At 41.2% G+C, this 14901-nt stretch overlaps 1 protein-coding gene across 3 annotated transcripts in view; it reads right to left on the reverse strand.

Annotated features, from left to right (window-relative positions):
• The window catches only part of LOC138946992 (uncharacterized), a 54700-nt gene that overhangs the window by 28379 nt on the left and 11420 nt on the right, over positions 1–14901 (reverse strand). Inside the window, exons 3-8 of one of the 3 annotated variants that reach the window (XM_070318413.1) lie at positions 6444–6587; positions 5280–5362; positions 3647–3758; positions 3193–3312; positions 2201–2221; positions 146–169 (exon numbers count right to left, since the gene is read on the reverse strand). In XM_070318413.1, the coding sequence (XP_070174514.1) occupies positions 146–169; positions 2201–2221; positions 3193–3312; positions 3647–3758; positions 5280–5362; positions 6444–6587 (504 nt within the window). The remainder of the gene's footprint in view (positions 1–145; positions 170–2200; positions 2222–3192; positions 3313–3646; positions 3759–5279; positions 5363–6443; positions 6588–14901) is intronic. The other 2 variants (XM_070318414.1, XM_070318415.1) reach the window with 2 other exon arrangements.

Here is a 14901-nt window from a genome sequence, read left to right on the forward strand (position 1 = left end):
TTGTCATTTAAAGAGCAACACTTTCATTTCTGTTTTTGCTGCTATCGCTTGTGTACAGTTCTATCCAACAACTCAAATCACAAGAAAACCTAAGCAAACACAAACACCACAAACTGTTGAAACCACCAACAAAGTGTACACTTACCAATCCCATTTACATGTTCTAAGCCTGTTGGAAATGTAAGTGAAAACCTTACATGGAGTTCAGTTTGAGACCAACAGCACGAACGCACGCACGCACGCACGCACACACACACACACTGATTCACATGCAGAGCTTTCACCTCATAAATTGTACTATGAAAAATCTCCCACCCCCCCTTCTAGATAAAAAAACCCCACAAACCAACACTGTTTAGCATCATCAATACCAACAGTTATTAATTCATGATATAATCGAGAGACAAAAGTCAAACATAAAGAAGCAACAGATGACACACACCTACTCACAACTTGTAAATCTCAGAGAAAATCAGATAAGCTATCTCACACAAAAACCCAGAGAATATCAGACTTGCTTATCTCACACAGATTGAGACTGATCTCATCTCACACAAAAATGACTGCATCTCTTGTCCTTGAGCTTGGTGTCTGGTACAACTTGCCAAGTGCAAACTGTATAAGAACCTAAGGCCCCAAAACTTAGCGTTTCTGTCTCTGTTCTTTTTTAATCAAGCAAACCCCTCCCCAAAAAAACTCTCTCAGACACACACACACACAAACACACACACACATACACACATACACACACACACACAAACAACACCAGTCCATCTTTGTAAACAAGTACACATACTGCTAACTGTCTGTGCAAAAAGCACATTCCTTGTCAGTACCTCAAGGTCGATCAGTCAAAAACACAAACACATCGTACACACACCCTAACTCCTCTCGATCTCCCTCCCTACACAGACACACACACATACCTGCATACATGTACTGTGGTTTGACATGCACACAGTATTCAATCATTAACGCTTTAGGTACCATCGTCCTCGTGTCAGTGATCATGATCACCACACAGATCTGTCAAGGCTTTCACACGGGATAAGAGCAATTTATTTATTTATTTATATGGCAGATTTATATAGCGCTTGACGTTCTCTAAGCGCTTTACATATTAATTTCTGCCGTGTGAGATGGATTTTTTTTGACACTTCCTTCAACGTAAACATCAACACTTGCCAAATATCAACAGCATGGCTGCCTCTTGTGCAGAGTGGGAACTTTGTTGGAATAAATTCACATGTAATCATGTATCATCTGTTTAAACAAAAAGAGGACCCAGCAGTCACCTGGTTAGGCCTAAAAAAAAATAGGTGTGGTTACGGTAACCCGACCTACCCTATTTTTAGGGGCCGACCCTATAACTTTTTATTACATTTGTCACCAAAAAAAACCCCAAAAAAAACCCCCGAGTGCAGAAAACGCAATGAAAGCGACAGCGCTCGAGTCGCACACTTATTTCCCTGTCAAGTAGGTTTAATTTGTAAATTGTACACATTAGAAAAAAAGTTTTAAAAAAAAATAGTGATTCCTACCCTATTTTTTTGGGCTATGTTACCTTAACCACACCTATTTTTTTTGTTGGCCTTAGGTCTTCCTTTACCAATATTTCGGCAGCGACAAACTGCCATCTTCAGGATGGTATAATGAAAGTACGGAATGACGGCACTGTATCATGTGTGTCAGAATGTACATTATTTTAGCTGAAGTGCCCACTGTGTTGGTATGTGACCGAGTGGAAGGAAGCTGTTATTCCATGTAAAACCCCGGACAGATCTGTGGCGATGAAAATGATTGTGTATGCGGGAAGGACGGCACCTTTAACCCTTTACCACCTGACCCAAAGTCAAGCTATCCTTATCTGATTCCTGGACGGTTTGGAAAAATCACAGTTCAAGATCGGTTGATCGCATGTTGTTGATCTAACCATAGAGCTATAAGCACAGGTCCATGATCTAACGACCAAAGCAAACCGGAAGTACGTCACCGCGCATCCACTTCGAAGTACTACATCCGTTTGATCGCGAAAGTGAAAGTGCGTGACAAGGTGTGTATCGGGCGGAATAGGGCGATTCAGGGAACGCATAAGGCACTTCCTCCGGGCGGAATCGGGCGATTCAGGTGGTAAAGGGTTAAGCAGAAAGCTCGGCTGTTTAGAGGAGTTACACAGTTAGTGACACACACCACCACCTACCAAACATCTCTGGAGAAATCCCTGAGACAGCGGCAGAAAGAGAAAGACAAAAACTGTTAATGCACCGTGATAGATACAGTGGTACAAGAGTGAAAGAAATAAGAGTGTCATATGTACTGATGACAAGAAAAAACAGTGACCTCAAAGAAGTGTGTTTCAAATTGCTGGAGTGTAGTTTATCACTGAACACAATGTCCACTTCGGCACCTTGCAATAATGCTGAAAGCAACAGACTCAGCTTCAATTCTGTAAAACAAAACAACTCTGCACAAAAACAAATGCTTATCACTGAAAAAAATGATCTTGTCTTCAACAATTCCAAAAGTGACAGACTATTATTGTTGTCAGGAAGACACAATAAAGAAATATCCACAAGAACTGTTGTGCAAATAGTAAGACTACACCTGAAATCAGGGACTACAATACCAATGTTGGAAAACAGCAAAGTGTGCTGATGTACTGTAGCAGGCCTGAAAGTGGCGAGTAGTTTATTTGCCATGGCGAGTAGTTTATTTGCCATGGCGAGTAGAAACAATGAACTGGCCAGTAAAAAACGTAAATCTAAGGGCACAACCTGCCAGGCCTGTACGTTGGCTAGTGAAATATTTCCTTTGGCTAGTAAAGATTCAGAGGAACTAGCCAAAGGCTAGTGAAGCATATGTGAGATTTTCAGGGCTGCGTAGGTGTAATCCTTTCAGCAGCCTGTGCTACCCAGCCCTGTCCTGTTGGGTAAGGGTGAAGTCCAAAACAGTGCCCACCACCCAAGCTGTACGTTTTCCTATTGTTACACTTGTTAAGTCAGGTAGCAGGTAAAGAAGCAAACTGGCCATACAATAAAGATAATACAGAAAAATGTGTTATGTACATTACACGTGAAATGTTTGCAGAGAAGAAAAGCAAGGAGACACTAGCACACCTAGCAGCTGAGGTAGCAAAAAGATAGGTGTTGGGCAGGTAAGCTGCAAAGAAGGCAGAAAAAAGGTGTAGTTTACCTGGACTGGTGGGTGCTTCCCCTTTGTCCAGGTGCTGAATTTCCAGGTCGATCTTCTTGGCCAGCTTGTAGCGCTCGTCCTGCATTTGTTTCATGCACTTCTTGATGAATCCTACGTAATCTGAAAGCAAAGAACAATTCATGTTATAATGCGGGCGTTTCAGAATAAATCGCACACGATCTAAAAAAGCAGAACAATTCATGTTATAAAGCCGGCATTTCTTCATAAATCCTACACAATCTGAAACCGGAGAACAATTTATGTGATTGTGATGTGGAGCAGACTTGTTGTACATGAAACAGCAAGGGAATATCCCTCCATTAACACAGTATCAATCTAACACACACGCAGACGCACACAGAGTCACACACACACTCAGTTTGCTGAACACAAAGCACCTCCTTTTCTTTCTTAAGCAACACTCGGACACCCACAAACACTCTCTTTCTCTTACCTCTAGGAAAGTTTTCCGGCCGTACAAGTTCTTTAAAGAATTCATAGGCTGTCGTAACTTGGTTGTAGTAGTCTGTGCCTTCCACATACCAAAATTTTAATTTACGACTTTCCTGCAACACAGAAACAAACATACATGTTTTATCGACAGCTGACCCCCACAGTTCAGTACTATTCCTGACAACATTTAGGTAGTGGTAACACTTAGACTTTTATCTGTGAAATGAAAACTTTAACAAACATCTGCAAAACTTCAAACAAGAAGTATCAGTTATTGAAGCACATACATTTTGCCTAAAGCGAAACAAAAACAAAAGACTCATGACCCGAAGTAAAACATACATGATGGTACATGAAAAAACAAAACAAGTTTTAGTCTACACCAACACAATACTCAAGTCAGGAAAGATGAAACTTCTTTCTCTTCTTCTACGTTCATGGAGTGAAACTCCCAAGTGCACTTGTGTTTTGGCACGAGTGAGTTTTTAGTGTATGAACACCCCCCCCGCCCCTGCCATTTAGGCAGCTATCTATTTTGGGAGATGCATGCTTGGTTATAATTTTCATGTTTCTATAAACCTCTAAACTCTAACACAGATTACAGGATCTTTTCACGCAAACACACGAAGGGGGATAAGGCACATGAGTTGACCTGGGAAATCGGAAAAATCTCCACCCTTAACCCACCAGGTGCGGTCAGGATTTGAACACTCAGCCTTCCGCATGGGAGGCCGCCATCTTGTCCACTGGACTGTTGCGCCCATTCAAACGATAATACAAAAGAGAAGATATAGCGAATACTACATGGCTTGCTGTGTCGTACCAGATTTACACGAGTTGTTTTTTTAAATATTGAACTGCGAGCGAAAGCGAGCTGTTCACTATTTGAAAAAGCAACTCGTGTAAATCTGGTACGACACAGCAAGCCATGTAGTATTCTGTTTATCCTACATACTGTACTTACGTGTATTTTACTGAAAATGTCTTGCAGACGAGGCAGCTAAATTGAAGACGCTTGTTTTGGAACCTCGATCTCTTCTAAAGCCTCGTGCAATCTATTACGTCAAAGCAAAGAAACGTCACTCTGAAAGTGTGGCGTGACGTGTTAGTTCTAAAGATTCATCGAGGGTAATTAGCGAGCGCAATTTTTGTTTCTATAATGACGTTTGTCTCGGTGACTTTGGCATCATAAGCAGTGGAAAAACAGGTCCCTGCCAGACTTGCTTGACATGACCTCATTTACATGATATACACACGAGTGATTTGAACGATTATTATCTCACGGGTGTCTCTCTCACGTATGTAGGATAAAAAGAAGTTAGGCCAAAAAAAAAAAGGTCTGTTTACGGTAACATAGGCCCAAAAAATAGGGTCGGTAGGTCGGGATTTTTTATTTTTTTTCTCCAAAAAAACATATTTTTACGTTATTTTGCACAAAAAAAACCCCAAAATTTTTTCTTCTTTTTTTTTTCTTCTTTTTTTCCCCCAAATGCAAAAAAAAAGTCTAGGGTTGCGCAAAAAAAATAGGGTCGGTCGGGTTACCGTAAACAGACTATTTTTGGGGGGGGGCCTTAACACACACAATACAGAGACAGCTGCAGGCATTCTTAGTCTAGATGTTGAAAGATACTGACCACAAAATGTTCGTTTGTCTTCTGGTCAATGAGGAAACACATGAAGCCCAGCTGTAACTGTGGTTTACCCAGGTCATCAGCATCTGCAGTGACAACAACAGGGTTATACAATAACAATAACAATAACAATAACAACACTTTATTGTCCATTAAAATGTTACATAAAAATGGAAAATTTTCTTCCTTCAATTTTTCTACACTCACATTCTGTTTATCAATTTAAGGTACCACTGACTTTCACTTGACTTTGGAACAATTTCTGTTCGCACTGGTTCTGCGTTCATGGGCTGAAAATCCCATGTACACTAGTGTGTTTTTTCTACACGAGTGGGTTTTTGCGTGTATGACCGCTTTTACCCCACCATTTAGGCAGCCATATGCCGCTTTCGGGGGACATGTACACACAATTATGGAAGAGCACACACAGAGATATTAAAACCAGACAGGCTCAGTCAGTACTGGTTTCATTTAATTGGCAATGACCAAGCCCCAGTGCTGGTCTACCTACCACCCCCCCCCCCCCCACCACACATTGACCCAATTTAGCCCTGTGAGCTTCACTGTCCCACTGAGTGAATCATAAACGTTTTATGACACAAATTCTGACCACTACATAAAGTGAGAATGAGAAATGAGTACCAGGACTCACAAGAAAGAGCAAACTTGCATGCTTGTGATTATTTGTTTGAGCGTTACAATTAAGCTTGTTGTAACAGTATACACCTCTGGGACAACCTGTGTCTGGCCTGTCTGAGAACACCTCCGGGACAACCTGTGTCTGGCCTGTCTGAGAACACCTCCGGGACAACCTGTGTCTGGCCTGTCTGAGAACACCTCCGGGACAACCTGTGTCTGGCCTGTCTGAGAACACCTCCGGGACAACCTGTGTCTGGCCTGCCTGAAAACACCTCTGCGTGAGGGATTTTGCTGTCAGCGCAGTGAAGATAAAGAGGGAACATTTTCTCTGCCTGCGCGGCAGCAAGCAGGATGTCTCTGAACTGCATAGCAATTTGTCTTAAAACGTAGCACGCTACGCTGAAAGCGAAATAGTTGACAGCTCTGCTTTGAGTATGTGACGTCACTACCACGGGGCTCATTCTGGACTATGCCTAAAGCTGCTTCGTTTTTAAATACACACCTGTAGTCTTTACACGCTGTACTAACCTGCAGTGTTTTGGGCGATGACCAGACCTGAGTGCTGACCTCCTCCCACGTGCACCACGCCCGAGTGATCCGCCTGCTGCTTCCGCTTGCGCTCGATCTTGATGTGAGTGGTCTTCCCCTTCTTCGTCGGGGTCATGATGATTTCTGACACACAAAATAGGGGTCATGATGATTTCTGACACACACAAAACAGGGGTCATGATACGCAAATAGGGGTAATGATATGTTTTTTGACACACACAACACGGGGGTCATGATATGCTTTTTGTCACACACACAACACAATCCCAGCCAATGAAACACACATACAGAGTTCACAGTCTGTGTTCAGCGAACAGTTACACATATATGCAAAAGGGACTGCAACTGTTGGTGTAGGTACAGAAATCTTTTGTTGTTGTTGTTGTTAAACTTCAACCATCTCTATTTCAGCATAATTTGTTGTTGTTGTACAGAAATCTTTTGTTGTTGTTTTTGATACATATATAATGCACCATTATGGGACATTAGGCACATTACCCAGGCAAGATGAACTCCCTGGACCATGCAGTTCTTAACAATTCAATCGATCACCAGGGGGTGAGAACTTGGAGCAGACCTGCCAACCCTCGTTAAGCCTCAAGAGTAACACTTTTGATTTAAAAATTTTTAGTGTAGCAAATGGAGTTTAAGTGCAGCATTGTCTAAAATGCATTTGCACCTCAGCATTTCTCGCGCAAGATCATACATTTTTTGTAAAGTTGATTTAGAAAGCAGTAACATAATAACCCCCTTTCCAGAATGTCTGCAGTGCTATTTTTCAGTGTAGACAATGTTTTATTCTGACTGTTTGTGTTACATGGAGTGCAATGAGAATTAGAAATGAATACCAGGACTCACAAGAAAGAGGGAATGCATGGTTGCATGTTTGTGATTATTTGTTTGAATGTAGCAATTGTACGCTTGGTGTAAGTACCAGCGTAGCAATCTCTCTTAGTCTTAAAACATAGCTTGCAAACAAACAAACAAACAAACAAACAAACAAACAAACAAACAAACAAACAAACAAAGGGGGGGTTTCACTGTATCACTGACCGGCTCAGAATAATTCATACCTGCAGACTGTGCAGAAACCAAAATCACAAAAAAGTTGTTAAAATCTGAATTCAAATTTGAAAGGGAAACAATACATATACAAAGCATAACCTGTTTTTAACCTTTATGCTACAGTTTAGCGGTATGAGTCAGAGCGAGGGCAGACAGATGGCCAACACAACTGCACAGTAGGGGGCGCAGTAAAACGTCACTGATCCCCCCCCCCCCCCCTCCCGGTGTGAACAAAATCTGCCTGTTTCACTTTCAATCACTGATACAGCAGGAAAGAATTCTCACCCCACATTTTCCACCATCAATCAAGCAATGAAGTTTTTTATGAAGTGTGTCTTTATAGGTGGACTTTAAAACAGCTATAAAGCTACACATGAGTTGTTAACCAGGTCAAAGGGAAATATTTGAATGTCAGTGTCAGTGTAACGGCAGCCTGTTTGAATTGAAGCTGACTGACATTTAAAAAAAGGGCAATATAAAAGTAATGGTTATTAGTACTAATGCTCAGTCAGCCAATGTCAACCCAGTGTAACACAAAATTTTTACTCCACGAAAAATTTACTCCGAGCAAATATTCCGTACGAAATTCTTACTCCGAGTACACTTTTCGTACGAGAAAAGAACTCCCCAAGGCACAAGCAAATTACTCCCTCCACGAAATTTTTACTCCCCATTTTTTTACTTCCAGTAAAAATCTCGTACGCAAAAATGGGATGCGGGCGAAGGGATAATGCCAATAAGTGATCTCGCGCACACGAATGTCGCGCTACCCTCCTTCCACCCCTTCCACCACCAAGACTAACAGGGGACAAGGGAGTAAAAATTTCGTACACCTGGCATGGAAAGTTAAATTGCTCTGTTGGGGTGAAGTAATTTATTCGTTATTTATTCGTCAGGGGAGTAACATTTTTGTACGAAATGTTTACTCGGAACTCACCTGTCTTGGGGAGTAATTTTCTTGTGCAATGGGGGAAGTGCTTTTTTCGTAAAGGGAGTAACTTTGTCGTACGAAATGTTTACTCCGGAGTAAAAATCTCGTGGGAGTAATTTTCTTGTGTTACACCGGCAGACTGTTTTGCTTGTACAGTGAAACCCCCTTTTAAGACCTCTGAGCAGACCTGGGAACCCGTGTTTTGCACTTAGAGTATTCTCAAACAAACTTGGTGTATTTTCAGAAAAATGAACGTACTCCACACAGCATTTGAACATCCATGATTCAAACATGCTTCACACGCGTCCGCCACATCGTTAATTAAGTTTACCTATACAGTCGAGATCGCTTTACACAAAATGAAAGGGACCAATTTTTTTTTTTCGAGTTAACGTTTTTTCGCGATAACGAAAATGATCAAACTGATCACTTTTTAAAAAAAAAGCAAGATAAAACAGTGCCATACCTTTTAAAAAAAGCCTCCGTAGTGCGCGGCGGACGAAGTACACGGTTCAGTCAGAGTCGGCAGTTTTGTCGTCTGCTACAGTTCATTATTTTGTTGTACACTTTAATTCCCCACACAAAAGATTAAAATCCATTGCAGTGTTTATGAATTCACACAGGACGAAAGAAATCCGTCAACTTCAACTGTTTGACAGGCTCACTGCACTTTCCAACGAACCATTCAATTCTTGTGTACATTTAAAACAAATCCTTTTTTCAATTTTTACTGACAAAAACTGTAATCATGTGTCAAAATACTGGATCGGCTTCAAGATGGGCTTGTGAATAAAAGTAGTCTAGGAATTTTTCTCGTCGTATTTTTTTCCCACTGACCGTACTGATCGTATTCTCGACAATCATGCATGCGTACAGAATACGGCAAAATCGTATGGGTTCCCAGGTCTGTCTGAGTGTTTTTTCAGACTTTCGGTTTAATATAACGTATGTAATTTGTAAACTTAACCCCCATTTTAAGACTCCCTCCTTTTAAGACGTACTTTTCTCAGATTTGTGTAGGTCTTAGAACGGGGGTTAGTCCACTGTACTGTGTTCCCATGAAATATGTCCACCATAAATTATAATAAATACACCACATGACCATTTTGACCAACCAGGACAGATTTTAGGTGACATGAGAATGAAGGTGTCTTTATTCCAACCATGTTCTTTAAGCCTGCATGTAACCTACCCACGCACCCCTCACCCGCTATTGTGATGAGCTTAGCGCATAACCTCTGTTTAAGCATAACCTCTGTTTAACCGAGACTAGCAAGGCTTTCACTTTGTTACTGCAGCTAATAGTGCTAGGGGCTCAGAGGTAATAGGCTTTACAATCCTCTCTTCAAACTAGACAGCAGTAACTTCCTAACCTTCAACACCTGAGGCAATTTCACAAAACACACCCCATCCACACTTCCCACCCTGTCATGGCACACACTGCTACCTTTCTCAACAGTGGAACCTCCTTTTTAAGACCTTGACAAATGTGGGAATAAATGTCAGGGTACAGTGCTACCTGCCATGCCACTTTCTTACTTAAGCAGGCCCTTATCTGATGAGACCCACACCACACCTTCTTCTGTCCTTCACCTGAATTTACATGTATAATCAACTTGACCCAAATATACCTGTCACAAAAGCTGATCAATATATACCTGTCACGAAAGCTGTCCCAAATATACCTGTCACGAAAGCCGACCCAAATGTACCTGTCACAAAAGCCGACCCAAACATACCTGTCACGAAAGCCGACCCAAACATACCTGTCACGAAATACCTGTCATGAAAGCCGACCCAAACATACCTGTCACGAAAGCCGACCCAAACATACCTATCATGAAAGCGGACCCAAATATACCTGTCATGAAAGCGGACCCAAATATACCTGTCATGAAAGCGGACCCAAATATACCTGTCATGAAAGCGGACCCAAATATACCTATCATGAAAGCCGACCCAAATATACCTGTCATGAAAGCTGACCCAAATATACCTGTCTTGAAAGCTGACCCAAATATACCTGTCAGCTTTAATATACTGTCATGAAAGCTGACCCAAATATACCTGTCGGGACAGAACACCTGCAGTGTAAGATTTGTCACTGTCACCCACCATTTCAAGCAAACAATGACAGAAAAGAAAGAGAGTAATTAACAGAAGGCATATAAAGATGAGTGTTTTTTTGGTTTTAAATACTCTGCACTGTATCCTTTACCTTTTATTTCAATCTGCACTCACACTCACAGCATTATTTCAAACAAGATAAGACTTACGGCTGTGGATAACAAGAACAAAATTTTAATTTGCCACAGAGCATAACGCTTTCTATTAACTACAGCAATCTGTAATTTTCAATATTATGTAAGAATGTTTAGTAATACTAATAGCAAGATGAATACAATGAGACCTCTGAGCAACTCTTTAGCATCTACCTGTGACCTTCTTCTATGTAACACTTAACAATGACAATTTATTCTGAAAATGAGCACAATCTGCACCCAACAACCCCCCCCCCCCCCCCCAGTGCCGACACAAAGCACTGTCTATTCATATTGTTCAGCGGGGACTAGAGGCGAAGTGCAGAACACGACATGATAAGGTCAAAGTGTTTTCTATCTACGGCATAATAAGGCTGAATCGGCTCTTCTCTCTACCATTCAACTGGAGCAGGATTTCATGGACCGGTGCTCCCCGCTTTTTAACATGGGAATACATTGTTGAGCGTTGCATCAAGACCCCCCCCCCCCCCCCTTTTTAAGACCTCCTACAGTCAGGTCTCAAAAGGGGGGGGGGGGGGGGGAGTCTTAAAATGAAAATAAATTTAATGAAGGTAATGAACAGGAAAACTGACAATGTAATTGTAAGGTCATTAGGGTGTGTGTGTGGGGGTGGGGGAGAGAGAGGGGGGGTTGTACTGTAAAACAGTATGCTCGATTTTAAGACTGTCACAAATCTGAGAAATTCAGGCCTTTAAAAGGGGAAAAGGTTTCAGTTAGTTGATGACATTAGCAGAATTTACACTAACAGTTTATAATTTTACTCAAGGTAATCTCTCACTTATGAAAGAATACTTCAAAATTTACATATATGAACAGTGAAGTTTTTGGAACTGAACAGGATGTTAAGCTTATATCATTTGAGCATTAAGTGTGCTCAAGTTTTTTGAGAAACACTTTCACGGTTGGGCCGTCACCTGAACAGTACACTAAACATCAAAGTCTACATATATACAGTATATCATGCTTAATCTATGCGGAACTCTCTCTCAGCCTGAGTGTGTTATTATTCTCCCTTCATTTCCGTTCTTTCAGTATCACCTGCTTCCTCCGACTTTAAACAAGCAGACTACTCACACAAGTTCTCAACGTGCAGCCCTTTGCAAAACACATTTGCCTGGATTTGGTATTTGATCAATAGCTGTCGAAAGTTAGTGTAGTGTGCAATTAGCGGTCGGGGAGTAAGGGTAGAGCCTCTCCAATGAGTGTCCAGCTAACACAATATTGACCACAGGGACAAAGGGCTGGGTCCCTCCAGTCCTAGCACTAACCCTCTACAGTGTAGCCCCATTTTAAGACCCCCCCCCCCTTTTACCAATATGCAGAGACTTTGAGACGTTGATTTTTTTGACTTTCTGTTCTTATTCTCTACATTTTTACCTCTCTACATTTTTACCTCTCTACATTTTTACCTCTCTACATTTTTACCTCTCTAAATTTGTACCTCTCTACATTTTTACCTCTCTACATTTTTACCTCTCTACATTTTTACCTCTCTACATTTTTACCTCTCTACATTTTTACCTCTCTACATTTTTACCTCTCTACATTTTTACCTCTCTACATTTTTACCTCTCTACATTTTTACCTCTCTACATTTTTACCTCTACATTTTTACCTGGGGTTTGTGTAATTATGTGTTAGCTGACAACCCAGCATTATCACTCACTCTGGACAGGCTAAAAGTAAAACCTCACAGTTCTGAGAAATATTTTCAGATTGTGCTGCAAATCTAGTCATAATGGATTGTGTGTGTGTGTGTGTGTGTGTGTGTGTGTGTGTGTGTGTGTGTGTGTGTGTGTGTGTGTGTGAGTGTGTGTGTGTGTGTGTGTGTGTGTGTGTGTGTGTGTGTGTGTGTGTGTGTTTGTGCATGTTTGTGTATACTTTTATGGTGTGTTATCAATCTACTTGTAACTTTCCTTTTATTACCCACACCCAATAAAGCCATTCAAGGAGTCAGACCTGCAAACCATGTCAAGATTAGGACAGGTTAGACGTCTAGTCAGTTGCCATCAATTCTTCAGTCTTGCACCAATATCTGTCAGTTTCTCAGGAAGAGGAATTACGAACCACCCATGCACAAGAGAAAAACAAGTCTAGTTAACTGTACAGCACAGTTCTCGGTAACCCAATCAGTAAATCACAACTTATAATTGAATGACAAGTCTTTTGAAAACACAAGCACTGGGGCAAACAGAGGAGTATTGCTGAACCTTTATTCTGTTTAATTGGATTAGCTGGGTGGGGGACGGGGGGGGATCTTGCTGTGTATATACAGTGGAACCCCCCTTTTAAGACCCCCACAAATCTGAGAAAATAAGGTCTTAAAAAGGAGTGTCTTAAATGGAGGTTAATTCACAGAGGTTATGAACAAAAAGTCTGAAAAAGTATTAGGTCTTAAAAGGAGGGAGGTCTTAAATTGGGGGTCTTAAGAGGGGGGGTTCCACTGTACTACACATATATATTCATAACAGAAAAAAAGAGTATTTGTGTGTGAGACGTACTGAATGAACCCAATCTCACTCTCCAAATCAATTTCTGACTTTTTGGACAATGACTGGTACAGCTGAAAGTCACTTCTTAGTTCAACTCCACCCAGTTCATTTATTGAACACACTTCATTTGTAAAGGGTCTGTGCACACAGATAGCCTGATCACCTGATGGGGAAACTGGAAAGACCAAAAAGAAAAAATTTAATATGTCTGTTTCCGGTAACCCGACCGACCCTATTTTTAAGCGCCGACCCTAAAGTTTTTTTGTGCTTTTCGCACACAAAAAAACAACCAACAAGAAGGGCAAAGCCCATACGACTCACATGCTTGACCTAAACCTAGCAATGACATCATACACTAAGAACTGCTTTACACATTTTTCCTACCAAAATACATGTGACCTTGACCCAAGGTCAAGGTCATCCAAGGTCATGCAACACAAAGCTGTTAATTCAAGACATAGGAAGTACAATGGTGCTTATTGGCTCTTTCTACCATGAGATATGGTCACTTTTAGTGGTTCACTACCTTATTTTGGTCACATTTCATAAGGGTCAAATTGACCTTGACCTTGATCATATGTGACCAAATGTGTCTCATGATGAAAGCATAACATGTGCCCCACATAATTTTTAAGTTTGAAACAGTTATCTTCCATAGTTCAGGGTCAAGGTCACTTCAAAATATGTATACAATCCAACTTCGAAGAGCTCCTGTGACCTTGACCTTGAAGCAAGGTAAACCAAACTGGTATCAAAAGATGGGGCTTACTTTGCCCTATATATCATATATAGGTGAGGTATTCAATCTCAAAAACTTCAGAGAAAATGTGAAAAATGTGAAAAATAGCTGTTTTTTAGGCAACATTTATGGCCCCTGCGACCTTGACCTTGAAGCAAGGTCAAGATGCTATGTATGTTTTTGGGGGCCTTGTCATCATACACCATCTTGCCAAATTTGGTACTGATAGACTGAATAGTGTCCAAGAAATATCCAACGTTAAAGTTTTCCGGACGGACGTCCGGACGGACGGACGGACGTCCGGACGGACGGACGGACGACTCGGGTGAGTACATAGACTCACTTTTGCTTCGCATGTGAGTCAATAAAAATCAAAAAAAATATGAAGTCAAGTATACTTTATTTGGTTTCAATATATCTAGGTCAAAAACATGTGCTAAATAATTGTAAGTACACAAAGGAAGCGTTTAAAAATAACAAAAACAAAAAAAAAACACGTTTAAAAACGTTAAAGGCACAGTAAGCCTCCCGTAAACCATCACAGATACGGTCAGGCTTTTACACACAGTACAAACACCCTTTCATTTAAACACTCACCGATTGAGAACATCCTAGGTGCCCTCCGTAAAGGGCGAACAATTTTCAAAGAATTTATTTTTGCGTGGTTTATCTTACCCCTGAGCCATCGTGAAGCCGTGTGATCCAGTTTCCCTTTTTCACAATGTAGTCGTCAGTTAGTTATTTGAATGCGACTATTTACAATAGCACGTTTTTATGCACGAAACAAATGGCTGTGGTTCACAAGAACTCTAGCGATGGCTTTTGACTGTTGAGAGGAACGGCGATATGCACTGATAAACCGGCGTCGTCTGCTACGACCCTTGCGTGACCCTGCTTCCGGGCTTTTCTTTTTTCAAACTTTCACAAC

Source organism: Littorina saxatilis, linkage group LG14 (assembly GCF_037325665.1).
Source record: "Littorina saxatilis isolate snail1 linkage group LG14, US_GU_Lsax_2.0, whole genome shotgun sequence".
Taxonomy (NCBI): Eukaryota; Metazoa; Mollusca; class Gastropoda; order Littorinimorpha; family Littorinidae; genus Littorina; species Littorina saxatilis.